This window comes from Callorhinus ursinus, unplaced genomic scaffold (assembly GCF_003265705.2).
Source record: "Callorhinus ursinus isolate GAN/ISIS: 27379988/994484 unplaced genomic scaffold, GSC_fseal_2.0 scaffold65, whole genome shotgun sequence".
In the NCBI taxonomy this organism is placed as follows: Eukaryota; Metazoa; Chordata; class Mammalia; order Carnivora; family Otariidae; genus Callorhinus; species Callorhinus ursinus.
The window spans coordinates 5,356,186-5,377,837 of record NW_027397127.1 but is presented as its reverse complement, the minus strand read 5'-3'; the positions used below and the strand labels follow the sequence as shown (position 1 = coordinate 5,377,837).

General features: G+C 40.8%; 1 protein-coding gene across 1 annotated transcript in view; it reads right to left on the bottom strand.

Moving 5' to 3' along the window:
* GUCY2F (guanylate cyclase 2F, retinal) overlaps positions 1–21,652 on the bottom strand; it is a 97,284-nt gene that overhangs the window by 46,580 nt on the left and 29,052 nt on the right. Inside the window, exons 3-7 of the mRNA XM_025853718.2 lie at positions 20,649–21,003; positions 19,178–19,262; positions 15,240–15,336; positions 9,925–10,056; positions 4,020–4,109 (exon numbers count right to left, since the gene is read on the bottom strand). Of these exons, the coding sequence (XP_025709503.1) occupies positions 4,020–4,109; positions 9,925–10,056; positions 15,240–15,336; positions 19,178–19,262; positions 20,649–21,003 (759 nt within the window). The remainder of the gene's footprint in view (positions 1–4,019; positions 4,110–9,924; positions 10,057–15,239; positions 15,337–19,177; positions 19,263–20,648; positions 21,004–21,652) is intronic.

The window sequence follows — 21,652 nt, the reverse complement described above, 5'->3', positions numbered from 1 at the left end:
ACAGCATATGTGAAATGGACAATCTTCTTTTAAGCCATAACTTACCAAAAGTGGTACAAAAGGAAGTAAAAGGTTTAAATAGTCCACTATCTATTCCAGAAATTGAACCTGTAATTTAAAATCTTCACACAAAGAAAAGAGCAATAGGAATCTATTTAAAGAGATTTAGGTAGAAAACTGACAAGATCAGATTCTATTTTGGAAAAGACCACTTTGCAAAGTGGAGAAAAGATTTGAGAGTGATAAAAGTAGATGTGGAAAGAGTAGTTGAAAGACAATTGCCAGTGGTTGTCAGGCACTAGGGAGAGGGAGGTATGAGTAAGTGGAGCACAGAGGATGTTTAGGGCGTTGAAACTATTCTGCATGTTACTCTTATGATAGATACATGTCATTATACATTTCTAAAAACCCACAGAACATACAAAACCAAGAGTGAACCCTAAAGTAAACTACAGACTTAGGGTGATAATGATGTATCAATGTATGTTAATCAGCTATGACAAATGTACCACTCTGGTTCAGGATGTTGATAGTGGGGGAGGCCATGCATGTAGTTTGGGCAGTGGGCATATGGGAACGCTGTACTTCCTATTCAATTTTGTTGTGAACCTAAAATGGCTTTTAAAAAATTACCTTAAAAAAAGACAATTGCAATAGTTCCAGTGGAAGTTGATGGTGGTTTGGAGCAGAATGGTAATAGTAAAAACAGAGAAAAAGAAGAACATTGAAGATTGAAGGAGCATGGAGAATCTTTGAAGTATGAGTTGTAGAAAGTGAACTAACCAATGAAGTATAATGGACCTAAAGGACAGTGGTAAAGGGCACTTTAAGAAGAGAAACATGAATTTATAATGAAAACAATATACCTTGCTGCATGACTTTCTGCTATGATACTTGGCTATTTAAGTGCAGGCACAGAGAAAGTCAAGAGTTAGGATCGTCCAGAATTTGGATTTTGTAGATGTGTTTGACTAGAAAGTCAGAAATAAGAATGTGTTCAAATGATGGATTATGGAATCTAAATGGACACAAAACAAGGGTTTCTGGGTTGGAAGAAAGCAGAAGTCAGTAGACAGGAAGACCTGCTGTAATATACAGGCACAGGTGAAAGAAAAAGAGGATACAATCAAAGAGTATGATGTCTGAATCTATGATTTTGGAGGTAAAGCATTTTCAGTAGCAATTATAGATGAGGAAAAGGCCAAGGTATACTGATAGCAGTGGATGGCCAAAGTGGGATGGAAGAAAAGATGATTACAGATTATATGGCAAAGAACTAAGTAGCCAAGGTGTTAGGTGGCACAGGGAATATGCCAATCGGCTGCAGATGATGGTGAAGAACATGAGCCTGGGAGATACTGCCTGATTTTCCTACACACATTTTTGCAGAAATTCAGGCCCTAAAGGGATATTGAAAGTCATCAGTCCTTTGGCCTTCTGACTCCAGCTGTTTGCCTTTCAAGAACATCCATCTCATTGTGCAGGGCTCTTTTCTATAGCTGGCTCACCAAGATCTGCTTTCCAGTCTGGCTCCTGATATCCAGTCCCAACATTTTAAGATCATGAAGGCACATAAGATGCCAAGGCAGTGTTGGACATGTGCACAGTGATGGCACAGTCAATTCCATCTCCTGCTTCATAAAAGCACTAGAAAGGAATTGGGGCCTTTCACATGGTAAATTCTGGAAAACTCTGTCCTTCTCCCTAGAGCTGAGTTGCTATCTGCACCTGACATGGCCACACGAGTCAGTAAGGGGACATGTAAAAAGATGTCATGAGAATAATGGGAGCCAGTTTTCTCACTATTAAAGAACAGAGTCACAATATGGAAAGGGGAAAAGACAAAATGAACTCTGTGGCATTCAATTATAATTGGAAGTATTCATATGAATTCGTGGTTTTAGATAGATGATAGATAGATCTGAATAAAATTAAAAATCCATACATGCATGCTGATATAAATATATGAATAAATAAATAAATGGTAGAAAAGGTAAGGCTCTTTCTTAACACTACAATACCAACCAATAAACACAGAAAGAACACTGGAGTTAGAAAATCAATGGGTACCTTTGAAACCAATATAAGACATTATATGTGAATTAATTGAATTAAAATTTAAAAAATGAAAAAAATTTAAAATTTAAAATTTAAAAAGGAAAAAAAGAAAATCAATGGGTTCTAAAATTAGTGAGCAAAAGTTTGATGAAAAACAAGATATTTATACAGACTTAAAGTATCTGTTTACAGATTATGTGCTAATTACAATGGGAAGAAGACAGTAACTCTATACTGGAGAAATTTAGTAGATTTTGAAACCACCAAAACCAAATAGTCAAAATTAACATCACAACTGGGACAATTGATATTGTGTGCATCCTGATATAAAGCACTGAAAAGAATAACACATCACTTCTGTAGTATTCTGCTTAAAGATGCATAACCTAAATCTAACCATGAGGAACATGGGATAAATCCAAATTGAGGGACCATCTACCAAATCACTGACCTGAATTCTTAAAAAAATATTCAGGTAAAGAAAAAAACGAAGAAAGTCTGAGAAACTGTTCCGGATGAAAGACACTAAGGAGACATGACAACTAACCATAATATGTGATCCTGGATTGGAAACTGGCCTGGGGAAAATTAGCTATCATGTATTTTGACCATTGACAAAATTGAAATATGGACAGTAGTTTCATATTATTGTATCAATGTTTAATTTTCCAACTTTGATAATTATGCCATAGTTATATACAAGAATGCCTTTTTTAGGAAATACACACTGATGTATTTAGAGATAAAAGGGCGGGATGTCTACACCTTACTTTCAAATGGTTCAGAAAAAAATAATATACAAAAGCTTATAAACAAAGAATGAAAAGTTTGAGGTCATATCAAAATCAAAAATTACCCAAAAATCATGGACACATTCTACCTTGGATCCATACCTATCTTCTTATTTCCATACTTCTAGTTAATTAGCTCCCCTAAGTTTGAGCCTGTTTGGCTCCCAACTTTGAAGTTAGCTCCCTGTTTAGCATCCTGGATCATCAAACCAGTGTGGATTGTCTATTCTAGCTCTGGCATTGGTCCCCCTTCTGGATTCATCTCTCATTATTTTACCATCAGCTCCAAGCATCAAAACCACACATAAGAGAAATACCAGATCATAACATCTCATCTGATCCCTGGGATACATCCTGTCCACGGTGAGCCACATACCTCCCATTTCTTCCTTTCCTTTATTTTCTGACTTGTACAGGGCTCAGGATGTAGCAGGTGTCTGATTCATACCTGTCGGATTGATTTGAACTTGCCTGTTTCATAGATGTGAAGAAATCTATTATTACTTTCCTAAAATTCCCACTCTCATGAGTCTGAAGGACAGGCTCTGTGAAACTTTTACAGACTCAAAGCTCAAGGAGGAGCCAAGATTTTAAATGGTTTGGGAGGAATCATCCTTATTTACATACTGCTTCCTTAAACAAACCATCCAAGGACTCTTTAAACATAATTGGTGGGACTGGGGAAATCACCATTTTTCTTATGCAAGTAGTAATTACAAGATGACTTTTCTAGGCCTGGCAACTGGAGATTTTGAATGATTATGGGATATATACTTAATAATAATCATAATAGCTACCATTTTATAAAGAAGCTATATGTCAGGAAATGTGCAAGATGCTTTATGTGTATTATCTCTTTTCATCCTCATGCCAACCCCGGGAAGTATTTCCTTTACAAATAAGGAGAGTAAGGCTCAGGGGGGCTAGGTGACTTACCCAAGTTAAAATAGCTCTTAAGTGGGTAAGAGCTGGAAATTGAATCCTTCATGTCTCTTTGATTTCAGAGCCCATACTTCTGCCATAGCATCACGTGGTTATATCAAGCCAGTAGCAACCCTGCAGCTTCTCCACACTGACTTGTTAAGGGGTCTTCCTAACAGCTGATGTTAGTTACTTTGGAGAAAGGGATTAATTTTAGTGGGAATGTACATAAACCAGGGTTTCTCATACCATTTCAAGCATATCACTTGCACTCGATTTGATGGACTTAATGTCTCCAAAACCTCCAGAGGGGAACTTTTTCAGCCACACCCAATCACCCTAGAAAGAAAAGGCAGAGAGGAATGATCAGACTTAGTTGCCAACAGCTTTAGAGCAATGTTCCTTCCACATGAAGGGTTTATAATCAGACCATCAACTCAAACAGGCTTTGTTCTTCTTCCATCACCCTCCACCACATAGACATTCTGTATTTGAGCTAAAAATGAGGTCATGCAGGGATGCCAGGGTGGCTCAGTCGGCTAAGCATCAGACTTTTAATTTCGCCTCAGGTCATGATCTTAGGGTAGTGGGATCAAGCCCAGCGTCAGGCTCCATGCTCAGCGGAGAGTCTGCTTGAGATTCTCTCTCTCTTTCTCCCTCTGACCCTCCCCGGCTCACTCTCTCTCTCTGTCCCAATAGAGAGACAGATAGACAGGTAGATAGATACATCAAATGTTTAAATATGAGGTCATGCAGAGAAGTGAAAGGTAAAAATTCCAATTAACTAAAGACCAGGAAACCATTGCAGGTATGCAGACCCCAGAAAAGGAATGATACCACTCTGCAATGACTCCCTTCACTAACTGCAGTAAGTGCTAGGTCATTTCATTTATTCATTGCTAAGTGATATAGCACCAGGTTCTCTGCGATTGATGATGATGGTTGGCGGTTGCAATTCTTACTGCCTTGAGGCATCCATGGTGGGAGATGTAAGGCCGGAGATGTAATGCAGCAATTGTTTTCTGCATTTACCTTGCTCCAGTTTTCTCTTGTGGGACAGGCCATTTTGGGGGCCTCTGATGCTTCAATCATAAACCAATTGGCTTCAATGTAGATTAAACATTTCTTATTTGGATGCACAGATATACTACCGCAGTAATACAAGTAATCTAGACTCTTTCAGAAGTCTATTTCTGACTTTTTAAGTACAAAGCAGCTATTTCTAAGGCTGCTGTCAAGTCAAAAACAACAATTATTTTATTGTCTTCACTTTAACACCAGCACCTGATAGATAATTTTCTTCTCCTTGCATAGCCTCAAGGATTCATCAGTCATCAAGCCCTAGTTTCTGTGCGACCCAAATTTTTTAAAAAAGCAATACAAATATAGATTCCTTTTTCTCCCTGATAATAATAATGCCTTGCATTTGCACAGTGCTCTTTACCCTTCAAAGTGCTTTCATATCTATTACCTATAGCCTGGAGATTCCATTTCAGGCTGCACCAATTTGTCATCAAGTAGAGATAATAAAGCAGAGAGCTCTGTGCAGTCAAATTCCAAGAATAAGAGAGTGTAACCACTCTCTTATTAAGGAATATATCCAGCTGTGGCACTGCATCTGGAGACCTGCCAGAGGCAAAGGCTAATAACGGGAGCTGCGGACATCTGAGTTACACGCCCGCACTTTGGGTTAGAGGGCATCTTCGAGCCAAGGAGCTTGAAACCCTTTAACTAGGGAATGGCTCTCAGAGGCCTTCAGCAGCTGAACAGAACTGTGCCAGCCAGGTTCACTGCCCACAGAGCCCAGCAAGGTTAAGTCCAGGATCCGCGCCTGCCTGTAGCAGAACGGTCAAGGCAGCCTTCCTGGTCTCTTGCTCGATAATTCCCTGAGCGTGGCCCCAGACCAGCTGCATCACTGTCACCTGGAAACTGGTTAGAAAGGCTGAGTCTCACACTCCAACCCACACTTAATTCCTTAATCACAGAAGTCATGAGGGCCAGACACGAGCTCAAAGTTTTAGCCTTCGGAGGACTTTGCCCTTTAGAGGGATCAAAGCCAAGGTTTAAGCTGAAAGAAAAAAAAAATTCTACCTGGGAATTCACAAAAGCAACAAATGTGTGGGAGATAGCGGTAGGCAATAAAGCCTCTCCAAGCACCTTTGCAACCATATTACTCGGCCATGGTCACTACGAGCTGTAAGGGCACCTTCTTGCTAATTAGAAAGGGTGCTTTCCCTCAAGGAAAAATAAATAAACAAACAGACAGACAAACATGTGAGAATATTCTTTTACAGCCTGTGGCAGCCCTGGTGCCACACTCTCATTTACTCATACATCCTCCAGATACCAGGGAACACATTCCACTCACAGCATGGCTGGTCTGCGTACCACCAAGCCCTGCCTGCCAGGTGGAGCCTCTTCATCAGGTTTGGAGTCAGGCTATAGAGGTGGAGGAGAGAAGCTGAATTTGGACCCCCAAGAATATTGGGCAGGAGAAAGGAGTAACTTCAAAAAAAACTCCTGGGGAATAGTCAAGGCAGCGTATAATCAGGTGCGCATATGTTTACCAGTGACTATGTATGTGCATAGTCGAGTGTGCTAGTATAAATGTAGATATGAGAAGTAGCCCCTTCCCCTCCCCCCCCATCTCATTCCCAAACTAGGCTGGGAGGTCAGAACCTCTTCGCCCACTCCTGCACCTCTGTCATATAAGTTAGTACATGTCTATAATGTGAATAGCACCCTCTTAAATATGGTGCCCTTGGGCGCCTGGGTGGCTCAGTTGGTTAAGCGACTGCCTTCGGCTCAGGTCATGATCCTGGAGTCCCGGGATCAAGTCCCGCATCGGGCTTCCTGCTCAGCAGGGAGTCTGCTTCTCCCTCTGACCCTCTTCCCTCTCGTGCTTTCTATCTCTCATTCTCTCTCTCAAATAAATAAATAAAATCTTTAAAAAAAAAAAAAAAATATGGTGCCCTTGTGCAGTGCACAACCTGAACATCAGAACTGGCAGTCCTGACTGCCTCTAGCCAGTACCTGATACTCTCTTCCTGGAGTCAGCCTTATTACAGACAGGGGTTAGCCTTCTCTCTGGCTTATTAACTTTTAGAGGTAATTAAGCCAAGCTTTTTTTTCCCAGCCAAATCACCAAATTTGAGAGCTGGAAAGGGTCTTGGGTATCCCTGTTCTAATCCCTTCATATTTTGATAAAGAAACTGAAGTCTGAAGAGATGAAGTGACTTGTACAAGGTCAGAAGGCTAGGTAGTAACAGAACCGAGGTCTTCCACTTTCCACTTTATTGCTCCTTTCTCTCATGGCTTTCTTTGGTTTGGGGGATTTGTGTGCATTTATTTTAAGATTTAAATAATTCTCACAAACTTTATAAGCAAATTTTTATTGAGTCTGTGTGTGTCCTACTTCATTAATAATGAGGAAGAGGAAGGAAATGGGCAGGTTTTATCTTCACCACACATACATTATTTGTTTTGATTTTTTCTTCTAAGTGAATGATAAAATACTCCATTCATCATTCACTTTTTAATTAAGAGGAAGAAACATCAAACTCTATCCACTAAAGTTTTTAGAAGTAATTTAAAGTCCATCAGTTTTGCACTAAGGCCATGGAGCCTTAACTAAGAGTCAAGAGAAGTAGGTCCTGGACCTGGCTGTGCCTCAAATTCAGGAGCGGCCTTAGAGCAACCACTTTGTTGGCCCGAGCCCCAGTTTTCTAATGGACAGAGCTGGACAATTCTGTGATGAGCGAGGTGGTTGGTGGAAAGGATAGGGGAGTGGAGACAGAGTTACATGAGATATAGAAGAAGGTGGGAACATAGAAGAAAAAGGGCTCTGGGAAAAGAAGATGAATGGGGAGGGTATGCAGTGAGGGGGAAGAGAGAATGGAGATAAGGAGGAAAACATAGGGAGAGGCTGAGAGGCAGAAGGAGTAAGTTCAGTGGGTTCTCGCTGAATGTATCAGTGTTGTGTCATTGCCCACCTCACCCCTGTCCCCTAGGCTGTGGCTATTAGAGCAGATGGTGACATGTTCCCACGGCATCTGCTATTCCCAGTTCTCTCTCCCCAGTGATCTGCTCATCTGACTTTTCTCTCTTCTCTCAAAGAGCATCTATGAAATAAGGGCCAATTTTCTGGTCCAGGTCCTAAGGTGATGCATCTCTGCGTGGAACTGAAGTGGGAATCTGTCTCAGTGTTGGACCACGTTATGGCACATCCTAGGGAAGCCTGTCCTTTGCTATTAGCTGTCTGCTACTCCAGGCGCATTAGCTGGAACTTGCAGATCTTCCAGTAACAATTCTTAGGAAAATCTGATTTATTTTAAACAGAAACTAGATAACGAATCTTCTTTAAAACGCTCCCAACAGAGGACCGTTTCAGAAGGCACACTGAATCTCTTTGTTTGATCTGTTGATTCAATTAACTTAGGCTCCTTCCCAGGCAGTTTTCCAGCTTCGGCTGTCTTCCTTCGCACCCTGCCATCAGCCTAATCTTGACTTCATGGTGTGGTATTATTCTCACTAACACCCTCCTTTTGTGCAGATAAAGGCCCCCTTTGGCCTATACAGTTCAGAAATACTCATGAGCTGACTGACCAACAGTCATCATGGGAACTAACTCAACTCTCTGCCTCCTCCCAAGATGAGGAAATATCTGACAGATTCTTAAAGGCCAGTTACATACAGATGTTTATTTTTTCCCTTCTCAATTCTACACTATAACCTTCTGTCTCCACCAAATAAAACATACCACAACTCGACACATAAATTCTTCCCCAGTCCTGGATGCACACATAGGGAAACCTGAAAAAAATGTCAATGCCTGAAATCACCCCATACCAACCGAATCAGGGTTACTAGCCAGGGAGGCTAGGCACAGGTATGTTTTTCAGTTTCCCATGGAGATTCCAGTGAGTAGCCAAGATTAAGAACTTAGTTCCATACCTCATTTTACAGATGAAAAACCAAGAGACTGCCTTAGGTTACTGAGATTTATTTCAGAATCTTCGAGGTGTCAGTACATTCATAAAGCCATCAGCCCACTGCATCTGACATTCAAAAGCTATACGATTGTCTTGGTTTTGGTCTTTGAGAGAACAGAGCTGTCAATTCCCCAATACTGCAAGTTTACATTTGAAGCAAATCTCCTCTTTGATTAAATGAGCTTCAAGGCAAGATCCAGAGGTTTCCTGCTACAAATTTAAGTCAGAGCACTCACGTACACTGAGCAAATATATACCATGCCAATCTTCGTGTTTTAGGCGTCTGTCAATTATTTGGGCAATGGAGAGCACTCACTTGGAAAATTCAATACGTTGGACAATCTAAAAACTCATTCTGTCCTGTTTTGGACTTTCTTTGTAGTTACTATTGAAGTTGAGAGTGTTTGCTGCTTTTGGGAGTATCTTCAAACAAAACAAGGAAACCACACTGGGAAGGCATCACTTAGGAGGGACTAGTTTCCCTCTTACCCCCTGCTTAACTCTTTCCTGCTGAGAAGAAACAGTTCATCTCTCCAACTGTTGCAAGATTTGTTCTGGTTGCCAAATTCCAGTATCTTAGAACAAGGGGTCAGGGGTGGCCTCTTAAAGCTTGTAAGACAGAAATTTAAATGAAATTTAAAAAAAAGATTTCTATTTTACACAGCAGAAGGTCACCTGTTACTCCAAAAGGCAGCAGCACAGGCTGAGAAAAAAAGAAAGAATCTTTAAAAGATTTCAGTAATATCAGAGGATAACGGGTATAGAAGAACAACTAAAATTTGAAGGGAGGGATTTGCCCAAAACTCTACACAAACATGTTTCTAGATATTTCATCCCAAACAGGTGACTCGGGAAGTCATTTCTTCTATTATTATACCCATATTTTCTAGAACGAGTGACATGGCTAAGTGTATGGATCCGCTGACTTTTTTTCACATGCACAATAAATAGATGGATATGAAATTATAAGTAAGTAGATTAGTTGCTGAGGAAAATCGTCGTCCAAAAGGTCATCCAAACAAGTCTATGAGTGGATAACGAACAAAAAACTGGAAAGACTTTCCAAAAGCCTCAATGTTTTCACCCAAAGACTAAGTCTTAAATCACTGTCTCATTTTAAAACTCAAGAAGGCAGCAGATTAGATAGCTGTTGGATATCCTACCTCATAAATTGCTATGTTGGAGTTTTCATAGGTAGCTGGAGTTAGACTCCCTGAGGAAAAGGAGAGCCTTGGGGACCTCCCACTTTGGACTTCTGAGGTGATCTGGAAGCTTACACTGGCACGACTTCCTCTCTGTGAAAAGATTAGGAAAAAAAGGTTACAAATAAAACTCTCATGATTTAAGATAAAGCATTGAACTATGGTATAGATACTGTGCTTATCTGGCTTTTCTTTTTCTTTTTTCTTTTTTTCCTCAGAGAGTAACTATATGACCTGAACTTTGTAAACAGGAGATTAATTTACCTATCCCCCAGCACAACATTTTTAGGCTAGGGTTGATATCATGCTTCACCTCCATATAACACACAAAAAAGGTAAATATTCACAGGTACCTCCATCTCTTAGAAAGGATTAGAATCAGAGTTTTGGGGGATACCTGGGTGGCTCAGTTGGTGAAGCATTTGCCTTCAGCTCAGGGCATGATCTCAGGGTCCTGGGATCAAGCCCTGCATTGGGCTCCCTGCTCAGTGGGGAGTCTGCTTCTCCCTCTCCCCCTGCCCCTCCCCCCCGCTTGTGCTCGCGGGCATGCTCTCTCTCTCTCAAATGAATAAATAAAAAATCTTTTAAAAAAATAAAAGAATCAGAGATTTGGGGTGCCTGGGTGGCTCAGTCGGGTAGTTGGCTGCCTTCAGCTCGGGTGGTGATCCCAGGGTTCTGGGATCGACTCCCGCATTGGGCTCTCTGCTTGGCGGGCAGCCTGCTTCTCCCTCTCCCTCTGCCTGCAGTGCTGCCTGCTTGTGTGCTCTCTCTCTCTCTCAATCTGTCAAATAAATAAATAAATAAATAAATAAATAAATAAATAAATAAATTCTTAATAAAAAAAATCCGAGATTTGGTGGGGGGGGGCAAGAAAGAACACCAGTCATAATTTAATCTGGGACCCTCACTCTATAGACAAAAATAAGAACATAAGCATCTAACATTTTGAAAAAATCAATAGCAGAACTAGCACATAATCCCACCCTTCTGACTGGCTCTCAGGCCTGGCTCCTTTTGTTATACCATCTGGAATGGCAGCCTTCTTTGTGCAGGCAAGATTAATGGCAGAAGGTATCCCACAAAGCAATAAGACAGTAGAGAGTGAGTAGATCGTCTGCCCATGATTTATGAGTCTGATGCTTAAATAGGCCAAGTTCCTTATTCCTTGATTTCTTAACTTGTACACGTAAGTCTGGTAAGAGAGGACCAGGAAGTGCACCATTGAATGACAAGAGGAAGAGCTATCTGCAATCTGTGGTAACCTTTAAAATCGACCAGCTTTATCTTCAACTAAACCAGCAGACTTATTTCATGTGAGGAAATCATAAATCAACAGGTTCCTCATATTCTTCTCCATGTCTCCAAATGTGCCTTTCTTGGAAGTACAGTAATTCAGAGCCAGCAATTACATTTGGTATTGTCTAGGCTGGACCCCGCCCCTCCCAACTCTAACACCCCCATTTTACAACTAGGAAATAGAGACTTAGTGAGGGATATAGGGACTGGAAGAGGAATGTGGATGTTATATCCCGGTCTTGTGTTTTTTCGAACACACCATGCTCTGTTTCACTCTTGCTTGCCAATAAAAATGAATCTTACGTACTTTGACATACTCTGCTCTTAATGGTCTTTGATAAACTGAAGATCACTAGTTGATTTAGCCCCCGAGTTAAGTTCATTCTACCAAGACAAGACTATCACGAAATTCCAAGGCACTAGTGAACTATACCCAACTCCTAATGTGTTGAAATCCCAACAGCTCACAATTCAGACAAGATGTAAAACTTGACTCTTCACATAACCCTTGCATAAACCTGAACTCTCCTCAACAGAGTGAGGTCAAGGAGGAATCTACTTCTCTTTCATTCTTTATTTTCATATCTCAGCAGGAGCACCTAGATCTGTATATTGAGGCATAGACCTCTCCATGAAGGGGCACAGGAGAAAGCAAGAGAATCTGCCAAAATCCACATACGTTTGGGCTTCAGCTTTACTTTCTTCTAAAAACTTCCTTTCCTGACCTGACTTCTACTGACCTGCCAATTTTTCTAGACTGAATTAATTTTATATTCACCAAGAGTTTACACTTTCAGACATTCCATTTGGATGGAATTCTTGGCTTGGCTTCTTGACTGATTAGACACAACCAGCTGCAAGTCTGTGACTACACAGCAATTAAGGAAAATGTATGCTTCCCCTACCTTTTCCCATCAGAAACTCTGATAAAAGCCAAATGCCAAAAGGGATCTGGAGGCCAAGAGCTATGTTCTAGAATAATGCCATCCTTTTTGCACCAGGGCGAAAATAGTAAAAAATAAAAGAAACACTCCCTATAAGGCTATCAATCCCTGTTGCTCTTCATTTTTCTCATTCATGCAATGAAAAGTGATTATTGGGTTGTTGTTGTTTTTTTTTTTTACTCTCATTATGTCAAAATGTATGCACAAGTGAAAGAAAAGATCTATCATCATGAACAAGATTTTAAAAACTTAGACACTTTGTTCATCTGAAGGTAGCGCTATTCTATTATTTATGGTGATTTTCTGAGACCCCGAATGAAACCCAAACACGTTTTGTGTCTCAGTAGGAGAGAGAGAAGGCACAGGTGGAGATTTTACACACTTTACTGGACTATTGCAAGGCCTATACAAAGAGAGGGTTAATTCAGCCCAAAAAGTATCTGTTTGTTGTTTTGACACTTGAGAGCCAAAACATCCGGGCAATCGACATGAACTGTCATTTTGACATGGATACCACCACAGAAGTAAGATTTTTAAAAACAGGTTTATTGCTCATAACCAAAACTTTAGTAAACATTGCTACGTTTGAACAACGACTTCTAATCATCTGCTTTTACTACTGATTACCCATTTCTGGATAAAATATCTTGTCATAGAATTAAATACTTGTTTTCTCAGTATCGGGTTATATACTGAGATTGCTTCAGAGCTTGCACTTCAGTATCTACCCTTTCTGATTAAGGTGGGAAATTTCACACATGGCATATGGGATTATAGCAAATCCAGACAAAATCTACCACCCCGAGTGAGTCCCAGGGTCCTCTGGTGGCTTCAGAAATAGAGACTAACATCAATACGTTTTTATGGCATGAGGGTGGAATGTAGCTTTCAGCCACAGTGATAATTTTGGCATTCAGCAGTACATTTCCAGGAACATGATATCAACCTTACAAAAACTATGTGATGATTTAAACAAATAAGAGTTAGGGTTGTAATTGAGAATTAAACTAAACAGCTGAACATTTCATCTGATTCCAACTGCACAGAGTATTGCCATGTAAACCCATCGTCACCCAGCCAACTAGTTCAAGTATAGTGTTCAGTGCCACATTTAGGCAAATGATCAGTTTGGTCACAGAGATCATTCTCAGATCTGGTACACTAGCACAAGTAAGTAGCTCATGTGGGACAAATAAGATGTGTTTGCATTCTCTCCTTACATCCTGCTACCACTATACTAGAATTTGCAAAAATGAATGTCTTTATTTTGGCCACACAGACTGGGCACAAAGAGGCATCCTCTCCTATTACTACTACAGTTGACAAAACTCTTCCCCACACTTTCTTTTTTCCAAGCTTTTGTTTATGCTGTTTTCTCTGCCTACACAGGTCAGGAAGGTAAATATAAATTGGTGACATAGGCTGAGTATAAGACAGTAGAGAGTGATGGGAACTGGGTCAAACTGCAGAGAACATGCTTCTCCTGAAAAGAGCAACTACTACTGAGTCCCAACCAATTGCCACGATGATACCCAAGGCTGACGGATCTTCCAACCTTTAAAAAACACCCAGAGGGACGCCTGGGTGGCTCAGTCGGTTAAGCATCTGCCTTTGGCTCAGATCATGATCCTGAGGTCCTGGGATCGAGCCCCATATCAGGCTTTCTGCTCAGTGAGGAACCTGCTTCTTCCTCTCCCTCTGCCTGCCACTCCCCCTGCTTGTGCTCTCTCTCTGTCAAATAAATAAATAAAATCTTTTTAAAAAATAAAAAACACCCAGAAATCCAGATTTTTATGTGTAATCTCCCAATTTCAAAATTCTGGGTACGATTTTTTTATAACTATAAGGGTCAAACAAAAGTGGTTACCAGTTCGGGACCTGTGACCTAGACAAATCCTACCCATCCTTGTTTAAGACCCAGCTTTAGTGCTGGGTCTCTAAAAAATCCTTCTTCCACTGATACGTTTCCTCTGACATTTACCATATTTCTAGTGTCTTTTGTGCAATATGGCAGCTATCAGCTCTCTTGTGTGGTATAATTTGCCTCTCTGACTTAACTATAATCTCTTTGAAGGCAGGGACTCCGTGCCATGCTCACAAAGTCTAGCCCAGGGCCAGTACAGGCATTCAGTGAAGAGCACCAGTTTTAATAAAATCACCATCAGAACAGAACCCCTGGAGACATTCAACCGATTTTCACTAGTTGATTCATTCACCAAACTTTTACGAGCACCTATTATACCATCAGCAGGAGGTCAGGTGCTATGGGCTAACATTAAGAGAAAATGTACCCCTGCCCTTGAACAAGCAATCAAATGTGGAGTTCAGATAGATTAGAGAAGGGCTATATGAAGTCAAAGCTACATTATTGCTTAAAGTGCACTGCATCGCTTTCACAAAACTGTTCTAAGACAGCACTATCCACTAGAACTGTAACCTGAGCCACATATGTATTATAAGCTTTCTAGTAGTCACATTAAAAAATGTAAAAAGCAGGTGAGATCATCAGTGGCTAACTGAACATAATAAAATTTAAAATTTTTAATTATATGCTTTATTTAACCCACTACATCCAAAGTATTATCATTTTGACATGTAGTTAATTTTTTTAATTTAATGAGATATTTTACATGTTTTTGTACTAAATCTTCTAAATCCAGAGTGTATTTTACTCTTATAGCACATCTCAATTCAGACTCACCACATGCTTTTTTTAAAGATTGATTGATTGATTGATTGATTGATTTATGTGAGTGAGAAAGAGACAGAGACTGAGAAAGCATGAGTGGGGGGAGGGGCAGAGGAAGAGGGAGAGAGAGAGAACCTCAAGCGGACTCCATGCTGAGTGCGGAGCCCAACACGGGGCTTGATCTCACCACCCTGATCATGACCTGAGCTGACATCAAGAGTTGGACGCTTAACAGACTGAGCCACCCAGGCACCCCCGGCCTCACCACATGTCAAGTGCTCAGTAGTCAGTTGTGGCTTGTGGATACCATATTAGACAGTGCAGCAAGACAGGATGATGCTCCTTACCTTACTGCCAAAGTGGGGATTGATGAACGTCACATCCTCCAAAGTTAGTAGAATTCTGTTGGGTCCTTTAATCAACTGGATTTTATTTATACGATGCCTGAAACAAGTGTAAAATCAGAAGGTCACAGGTGGCTGGGTATTTTGCAAACCTAGGATAAATTTGCCCCATGATAGAAGTTTTAAAATATACAAGATAATGAGGAGACTAACCGCACATAGGTCTTTACCTTAGTACCCACAGCAAAGAGAAATAGCAACCCTGGTTCTCAAGACTTGCAGAGTTACAAAGACCAAAAGAGAAAAATGAAGATGCTATTGAAGAGGCATCAAAAGGGAAGAGTGAGGATGCTGCATGGGGACATTAAGTCAGACTAATAAAATGGTGATCCCACATCAAGAGCACATTCAAAACAGCACCTTGTAATACTCGAAAAGAACTCAACACCCTTTCTCGTATGCCACAGTATATATTCTAATAATATCCAGGCCAAGAAGCATTAATTTCCATTTTATAGACACAAAAACACATTAAAGAAACAAAACAAAATTAAGCAAATTGTGAGATCCCCTGGCTCGAGGCAGAGCTGGGTCTCCAATCCTTGGTCCCTGGCTGCAGGCCCAGATTTCTGCCCACAAGACCACTTGTCTTGCGAAGTAGCATCTATGCGTTGCCAAAGCGACAGGTTGAAAAGTGGAAAAATTCAATCAGTTGGTTGCTTTGTCTACATGATTCCAAACAAGTGGGCTGACTAGGTTTTTTTTTTTTTTCTTTTACTGAATTGGTCTCTTGTCTGAGCATTACACAGACACAGTTTAAACCTGATTCTCTTCAAACATGCCCACTAATTTGCAGCAAATATAATTATTTCCTACAAATCAGTTACTAGACACATAGAAGTTTTTGATGTCTACCCACACAGCCAGGTAGGTCATCTCAGTTGAGCCGTCCTGACAACTTGTGGACCTGAAGGATACCTTGGATTTAGTCTGTGTGGTTGTTTTGTTTTGTTTTGTCTTGGGGGTGCTGACAGCTACGGTTTGGCTTCGCTTTTTCCACAACCCCTTAATGGTCACCCTGTGGAATGTATTAAAGCCAGTGCCAGAGTGGGGAAAACAACCACTGAATCAAAATGCTTTGTCAAGTTGCTGTAAGGAAGTCTGCAATGTCACTGTAGCTTTAAGCACCAGCAACACAATCCGCTTGTCTCAGTGATTCCACTGGTTTGTAAACAAACAATTAATGTGTTTCTAATTGTCTGCCAACAAATATGTCCCTTATCACTGTGGGAGTTGCTGCCCTGCAGAGAAAATTAAAAGAGCCCTGTAGTGAATTCTTGGGTAGAGCACATGAATCTTCTGGCAAAGTAAAGCATTACTCCCAAACTTATCCGTTTCATATGTGTAGTGAATTGTCTTAAAGCAGGCACACCTGTGAAAATAACCATGCTACACACTCTAGAAAGAGAATCAGACTCCCAATGCAGAGACCTGGGGTGTAGTGCAGATTCTGTCATTAATTAGCCAGATGACCTTAGATAAATAATTTAACCTCTTCATGCCCCGCATGTCCTCATCTGTCTAGCAGGATAATGGTTCCTGCATTACCCGCTTTATAGAGTTGTTTTGAAAATCAAATGAGATAATATATGTGAAAGTGCTCTGAAAAGCATGAAGCACCATGAAAGTATAAGAGCTCATTATTATCATTATCATCATTAGTTTTACAAAGCACTGGAGAGCTTTATAGGAAGGCGAGGCAATCTGGTTCAGAGTCCGGAGAAAGGAGGAGTTCAAAGAATCCTTTGTTTGGGGGTGGTTGGGTTCTTTGCACGTCTTTCTTTCTGGAAAAAAAAAAACTTAAACAATCAAAACACAGAGAAAAGGAAGGAACAGAGAGTCACTCTCCTGCAAGTAATCACCCTCTATTACAGAAACTCATCAGACGCTCAGTTCTTCTGATTGCAGCCGTGGTGGGCAGAGAGAGGGAGGCAGGCAGCAAAGAGAGCACATCTTTTGTGCTTTGTTAGCTGAAGAACCAAGGACCAAGTGACTCTGGGAAATGATGTGCCTCTCTCCCATCTCTGAGTTTTCAGTACCACTTGAAGTACCAATTGTCTCAAACTCATTTTCCTCTCCAATCATGTCCCTCTCCAGCCTTCTTGGCCCTTCAGCCCACAAACTCCAAACAACCCCCTCGCGATTTTACAGACTTTTTTTCCTTGCCTTCCCACGAATTGCAGATTGAGCTCACTCTAAGCTGAAAGAACCAGTCCATTCCATGGGAAAGACCAGTGAGGCCAGTCATAGGGGGTGAGGTGGGAGGTTGACAACCTAAGCAGCTGAGTGACTCCATTTTCAACCTTGCCATGGGATGTTTTGACATCAGGCAGCCAGAGACTAGTACTCTTCAAATCTCCCTAGAGAGGGGAGCTTTCTGGTTGGATAACATTTATTTTCACTAAGCATCTAATGATGTTAACTCAATACTTTGGCCTTTGACAACAGCTAAACTTAATACATTAAATTTCTGTTCTGTGCAGGAGTATGTCACAGTCTCAGAAGTTAAAAAAAAAAAAACCTCCTTTGAACTAATGTCTTTGTCAAGTGTGTTTTAGCAATTTACAAGCTACCCACCACTCTGTATGGCTTTGTCAAGTTTCTAATATGAGGAGATTGAATAGTAGTGGTTTCTCACAGTGATGCCAACATACTAAACGCTAAGAGTACCACCTGTTAGAGTTTCAAGCCAGGATTTCACGGACTTGTTAGAACATCAGAGCTGGAAGGGCTCTTAAAGATCACTTAATCCAATCCCTTCATTTTACAAATGAGAAAATTCTGGCAGAGAGAGGTTTAGTGTCTTGTCCAAATTTACACAGCTGCTTAATATACTCTGGACATTTTTTCTCAGAACTTGCCAGAGGAGCTCCATTCTATTCCCCACCAAGTTTGTGTCATATTTTTGTCAGGACCACTCTTACAAAGAGATAACAAAGGTGTGGTTAGCAGGATGGACAAAGTAAAGTGGGAGGTTGTGGTTAATTTCATTTCTTTCTTTCCCCAAATCATCTTAATATGGGGAGGGTTCAACCATTAAAATGCAAAGATTATGAAAAAAGAGCATCATATTAAGCCATCTTCAGCCATTTATCCCCGATCCTGAATTCATTCATCAGAGTAGTTGGTCACCTCTCATGGGATCTCAGGGAGAAAGACAAAGACATGATGATAATGATGATATTGGTGATTAGCTAGGATAGCTTTTGTTCAAGGAAGAAGGACAGTGTGGATCTGGAGTATAATACCCATGGCAAAAGGTATGAGTGTCAAAGTGAGGATTCTGGGCTCCCAACAATCAGCAGGAGAATCCCATGTGCCTGGGAAGGAGGTGAGACTTTACTACTTGTTGAGCACCTACTCTGAGTCGGTATTATTATTCTAGGTGTTTTACTTACTTTAGTTTATTTAATAATCCCTGCTACAATCCTGTGAACTAGTACCATTATTCCCAACTCCTAGATTCTCGCCAAAGTCTGACTAATTCTTGGACCTGGTTAAAATATCCCAATTCTATTTTCTACTAGTCCATACCATTTGGGGAAAGAGATGGGTAGTGGAGACTCTGCCAGTGGAAAAGGGAGCATAGATAGGGAGTACACAGGCCCTAAAGTACTAGTTCTCTTATTTCACAATAATGTGGCAAGCCAAATCTACTCACAGGCAACAACACTGATAACACAGCTGAGGAAGTTATTCTTGGCATCATGAAAACACTTCACTCTAAATGGGGCCAGTAGGGACAGTAAACCGCTATGGAAAACAGAAAATCAGTGGGTCATGTAATGAGGAAATTGTACTGAAACATGACTTCCTGGAAATAAATATTAACAAGGCTATTATGGGCTTGTATTTTTATATCCAAAAGAACAAAAATGTACCTTATAAAGTAAGCAAATCCATTAATAGACAGCAGGGCTATAAGCAAAGCAAGGCAGACCATCACAGCAAAGGCAGGGTCGATGCCTGTAGAGAGCGAGAGGAAGAATGGCATTATCAGAGAGAGACTGTAAATAAAGGGCACCACGGAGTGGCTCCTCATGCTTTCTGGTGAGTCTAAAATCAAGCCACATCTACCTAACTTAATTCCATTTTTCTACAGCACAGTATGTCTTGTTGACTTTATGGACACAGAAAGCAATTTCGCCGTTCTGAGGCAAAACCACTCACCACTCTGACAATAACAAATCACATGAATTAAGGCTGACCCAGGTGTTGCTTTGGAGGAAAAAGTCCACGAATGGAAAACTTTGAGTACCTTAATTTAAGTTGGATGGCAATAGAGTTCTTGAGAATAAATATGTTATCTCACCTGTGAAGGGTAAGTATTATGTCACCTTCATAAAATAAAAGACCTTTAAATTCACTGGAGCCCATAGACCTTGTGAGTTATAGATGAAAAACATAGCACTTGTCCTTCAAGGGTGAGTCTGGTTTTGATAATTAGGGTTTCAGTGAGATGTAAATTAGCCTCTAGAAAACCTAAACATTTGGATGGATTACTAAGATTTCAGAAGGAAATATATGATGATGCTAACGTCAAGGTAGTTGGGTATGTCACACTCAAGCAAACTAGAAATTGAAGTCCATTTCAAATAGATGCATTTGGTTTTAGAAGGGTGTGGTGTACACTCACATAGGAATAATATGGATCCTTCCAAAGTTCCCTTCTGGCTCTCAGAGATTTGATGGAGTTTCCACTCTTCCTCAAGCTAGAGGAGTTCCATCAGTCAGTCAAACTGCAAGTATATTTTGGATGCCAACCGTGTTGGTTGGGGGGCGGCGCATAAGAGCTATTAGCTATGGTCCCTGCCCTCAAGGAGCAGCATGTTTGGGAGGGGGAGACACAATCAATACACAAGAAACAATCGAGAAGCAATTTTGTGCTAAGCTGTGAGGTACAGACTTTTAGTTCAATGGGAGTTCAGAGAAGAGAGGGTATAGAAATGGTATCTCTGTGGGTGGACCTGACTGACAGAATTTGGATACATCAAGGGAAGGACAGGTGATCTTTCTAGCAGAGGAAATGATCACAGGTCATAGCCGACAACAGACCAAGGAGAAGACTCATGGCTTCCTCTTCTTAGAGTAAACCTCCTTGGGAGTGGGATCATTTTGAAAATGAGTGGGGTTGGCTTTTAAATTGTAGATGATTATCCAAGGCTGCAAAGTACCTCTCATTGTCCTCATTATTTTAATCTAACTACCCGGAATGCCAAGATGTTTATCTCCCTTGAATGCAAATGACTGATTCTATGAGTGTTCCAATGTTAAAATACGTCTTCCCTTAAAGAGGTTCCCTTATAACCCACACTGAACCAAATTGACCACCGGTGATTTTCCATTCCTTACCTCCTCGACAGATCTTCCCTTCTGCAAACCAGCATTTTGCATCTGCTCGAGGGGGCCTGCCACCAGGGAAGTGAATGGGGGTCCCTCGGAATCGCAGCAGCTCCATTTCCATGTCCACAGTGTAAGTACTATAGAGTTCCCATTCTTTCCAGTTGGTGTCCAGGATTACATATTCTGCAATTCCATTTCCATTTGAATCTGTCCTTATCAACTGGTTGAATCCATAGAACTGCATGTTTCTGGAATGCTGAACCAGGCTGGCAGCACTAGCCCGTCCATTTTCTTTCATAGCATTATTCATGGCTTGTGCGATAAAGTAAATTGAATTGTAGATGGTTCCAAACAACGGTGAAACCTATTTTTAAAAATTACAATTATCTTGAGCCCTGGTCGCCCTAGAGCAATCTCAGAGTGTATTCCAAGCCTGTGTTCATTAGTATGGGCTGCACGTCTGAGTGGAGGAGAGCTATGAAGACCCAGAGGAAAAAAACAATTGTTTCTGAAGACTTGCTTGGTTTCTCCCCTGAATTTTTCTGTTTTTCTCCCCCAGGCCTTCACATCTTTAAATATATCAAATATGACAATTTTATGAGCAAACCAGTCATACACAATATATTTTTATGCTCCTAAACTAAGAAAGTGATTTAGAGTTATAAAGGGCACTAAAAAACAAGTATGGAATAGACAAGAGGCATCCAAAAGAAATTTACCAGGTTAATTACCGGTACATTATGCATGATAAAATCATTTTGCTGGCACTACTAGAATGGCAAGTGAATGTGGTAAGGCTGTAAATAATGTGTCTCCGCAGTCCATGTCTGTGTCCTTAGTCCAAAATGGCTCTTCTCCTAGACACATGCTCTCTGGAGAGAGTGAACGCTAGAATACAGTTTGAAACACACAACCCCACACATACACATGCAAACATACATACTGACACATAACACCCCCCAAAGACAGAGCCAAATGTTGTAATGTATGGAGAATGTGGGTTTTAACCAAGA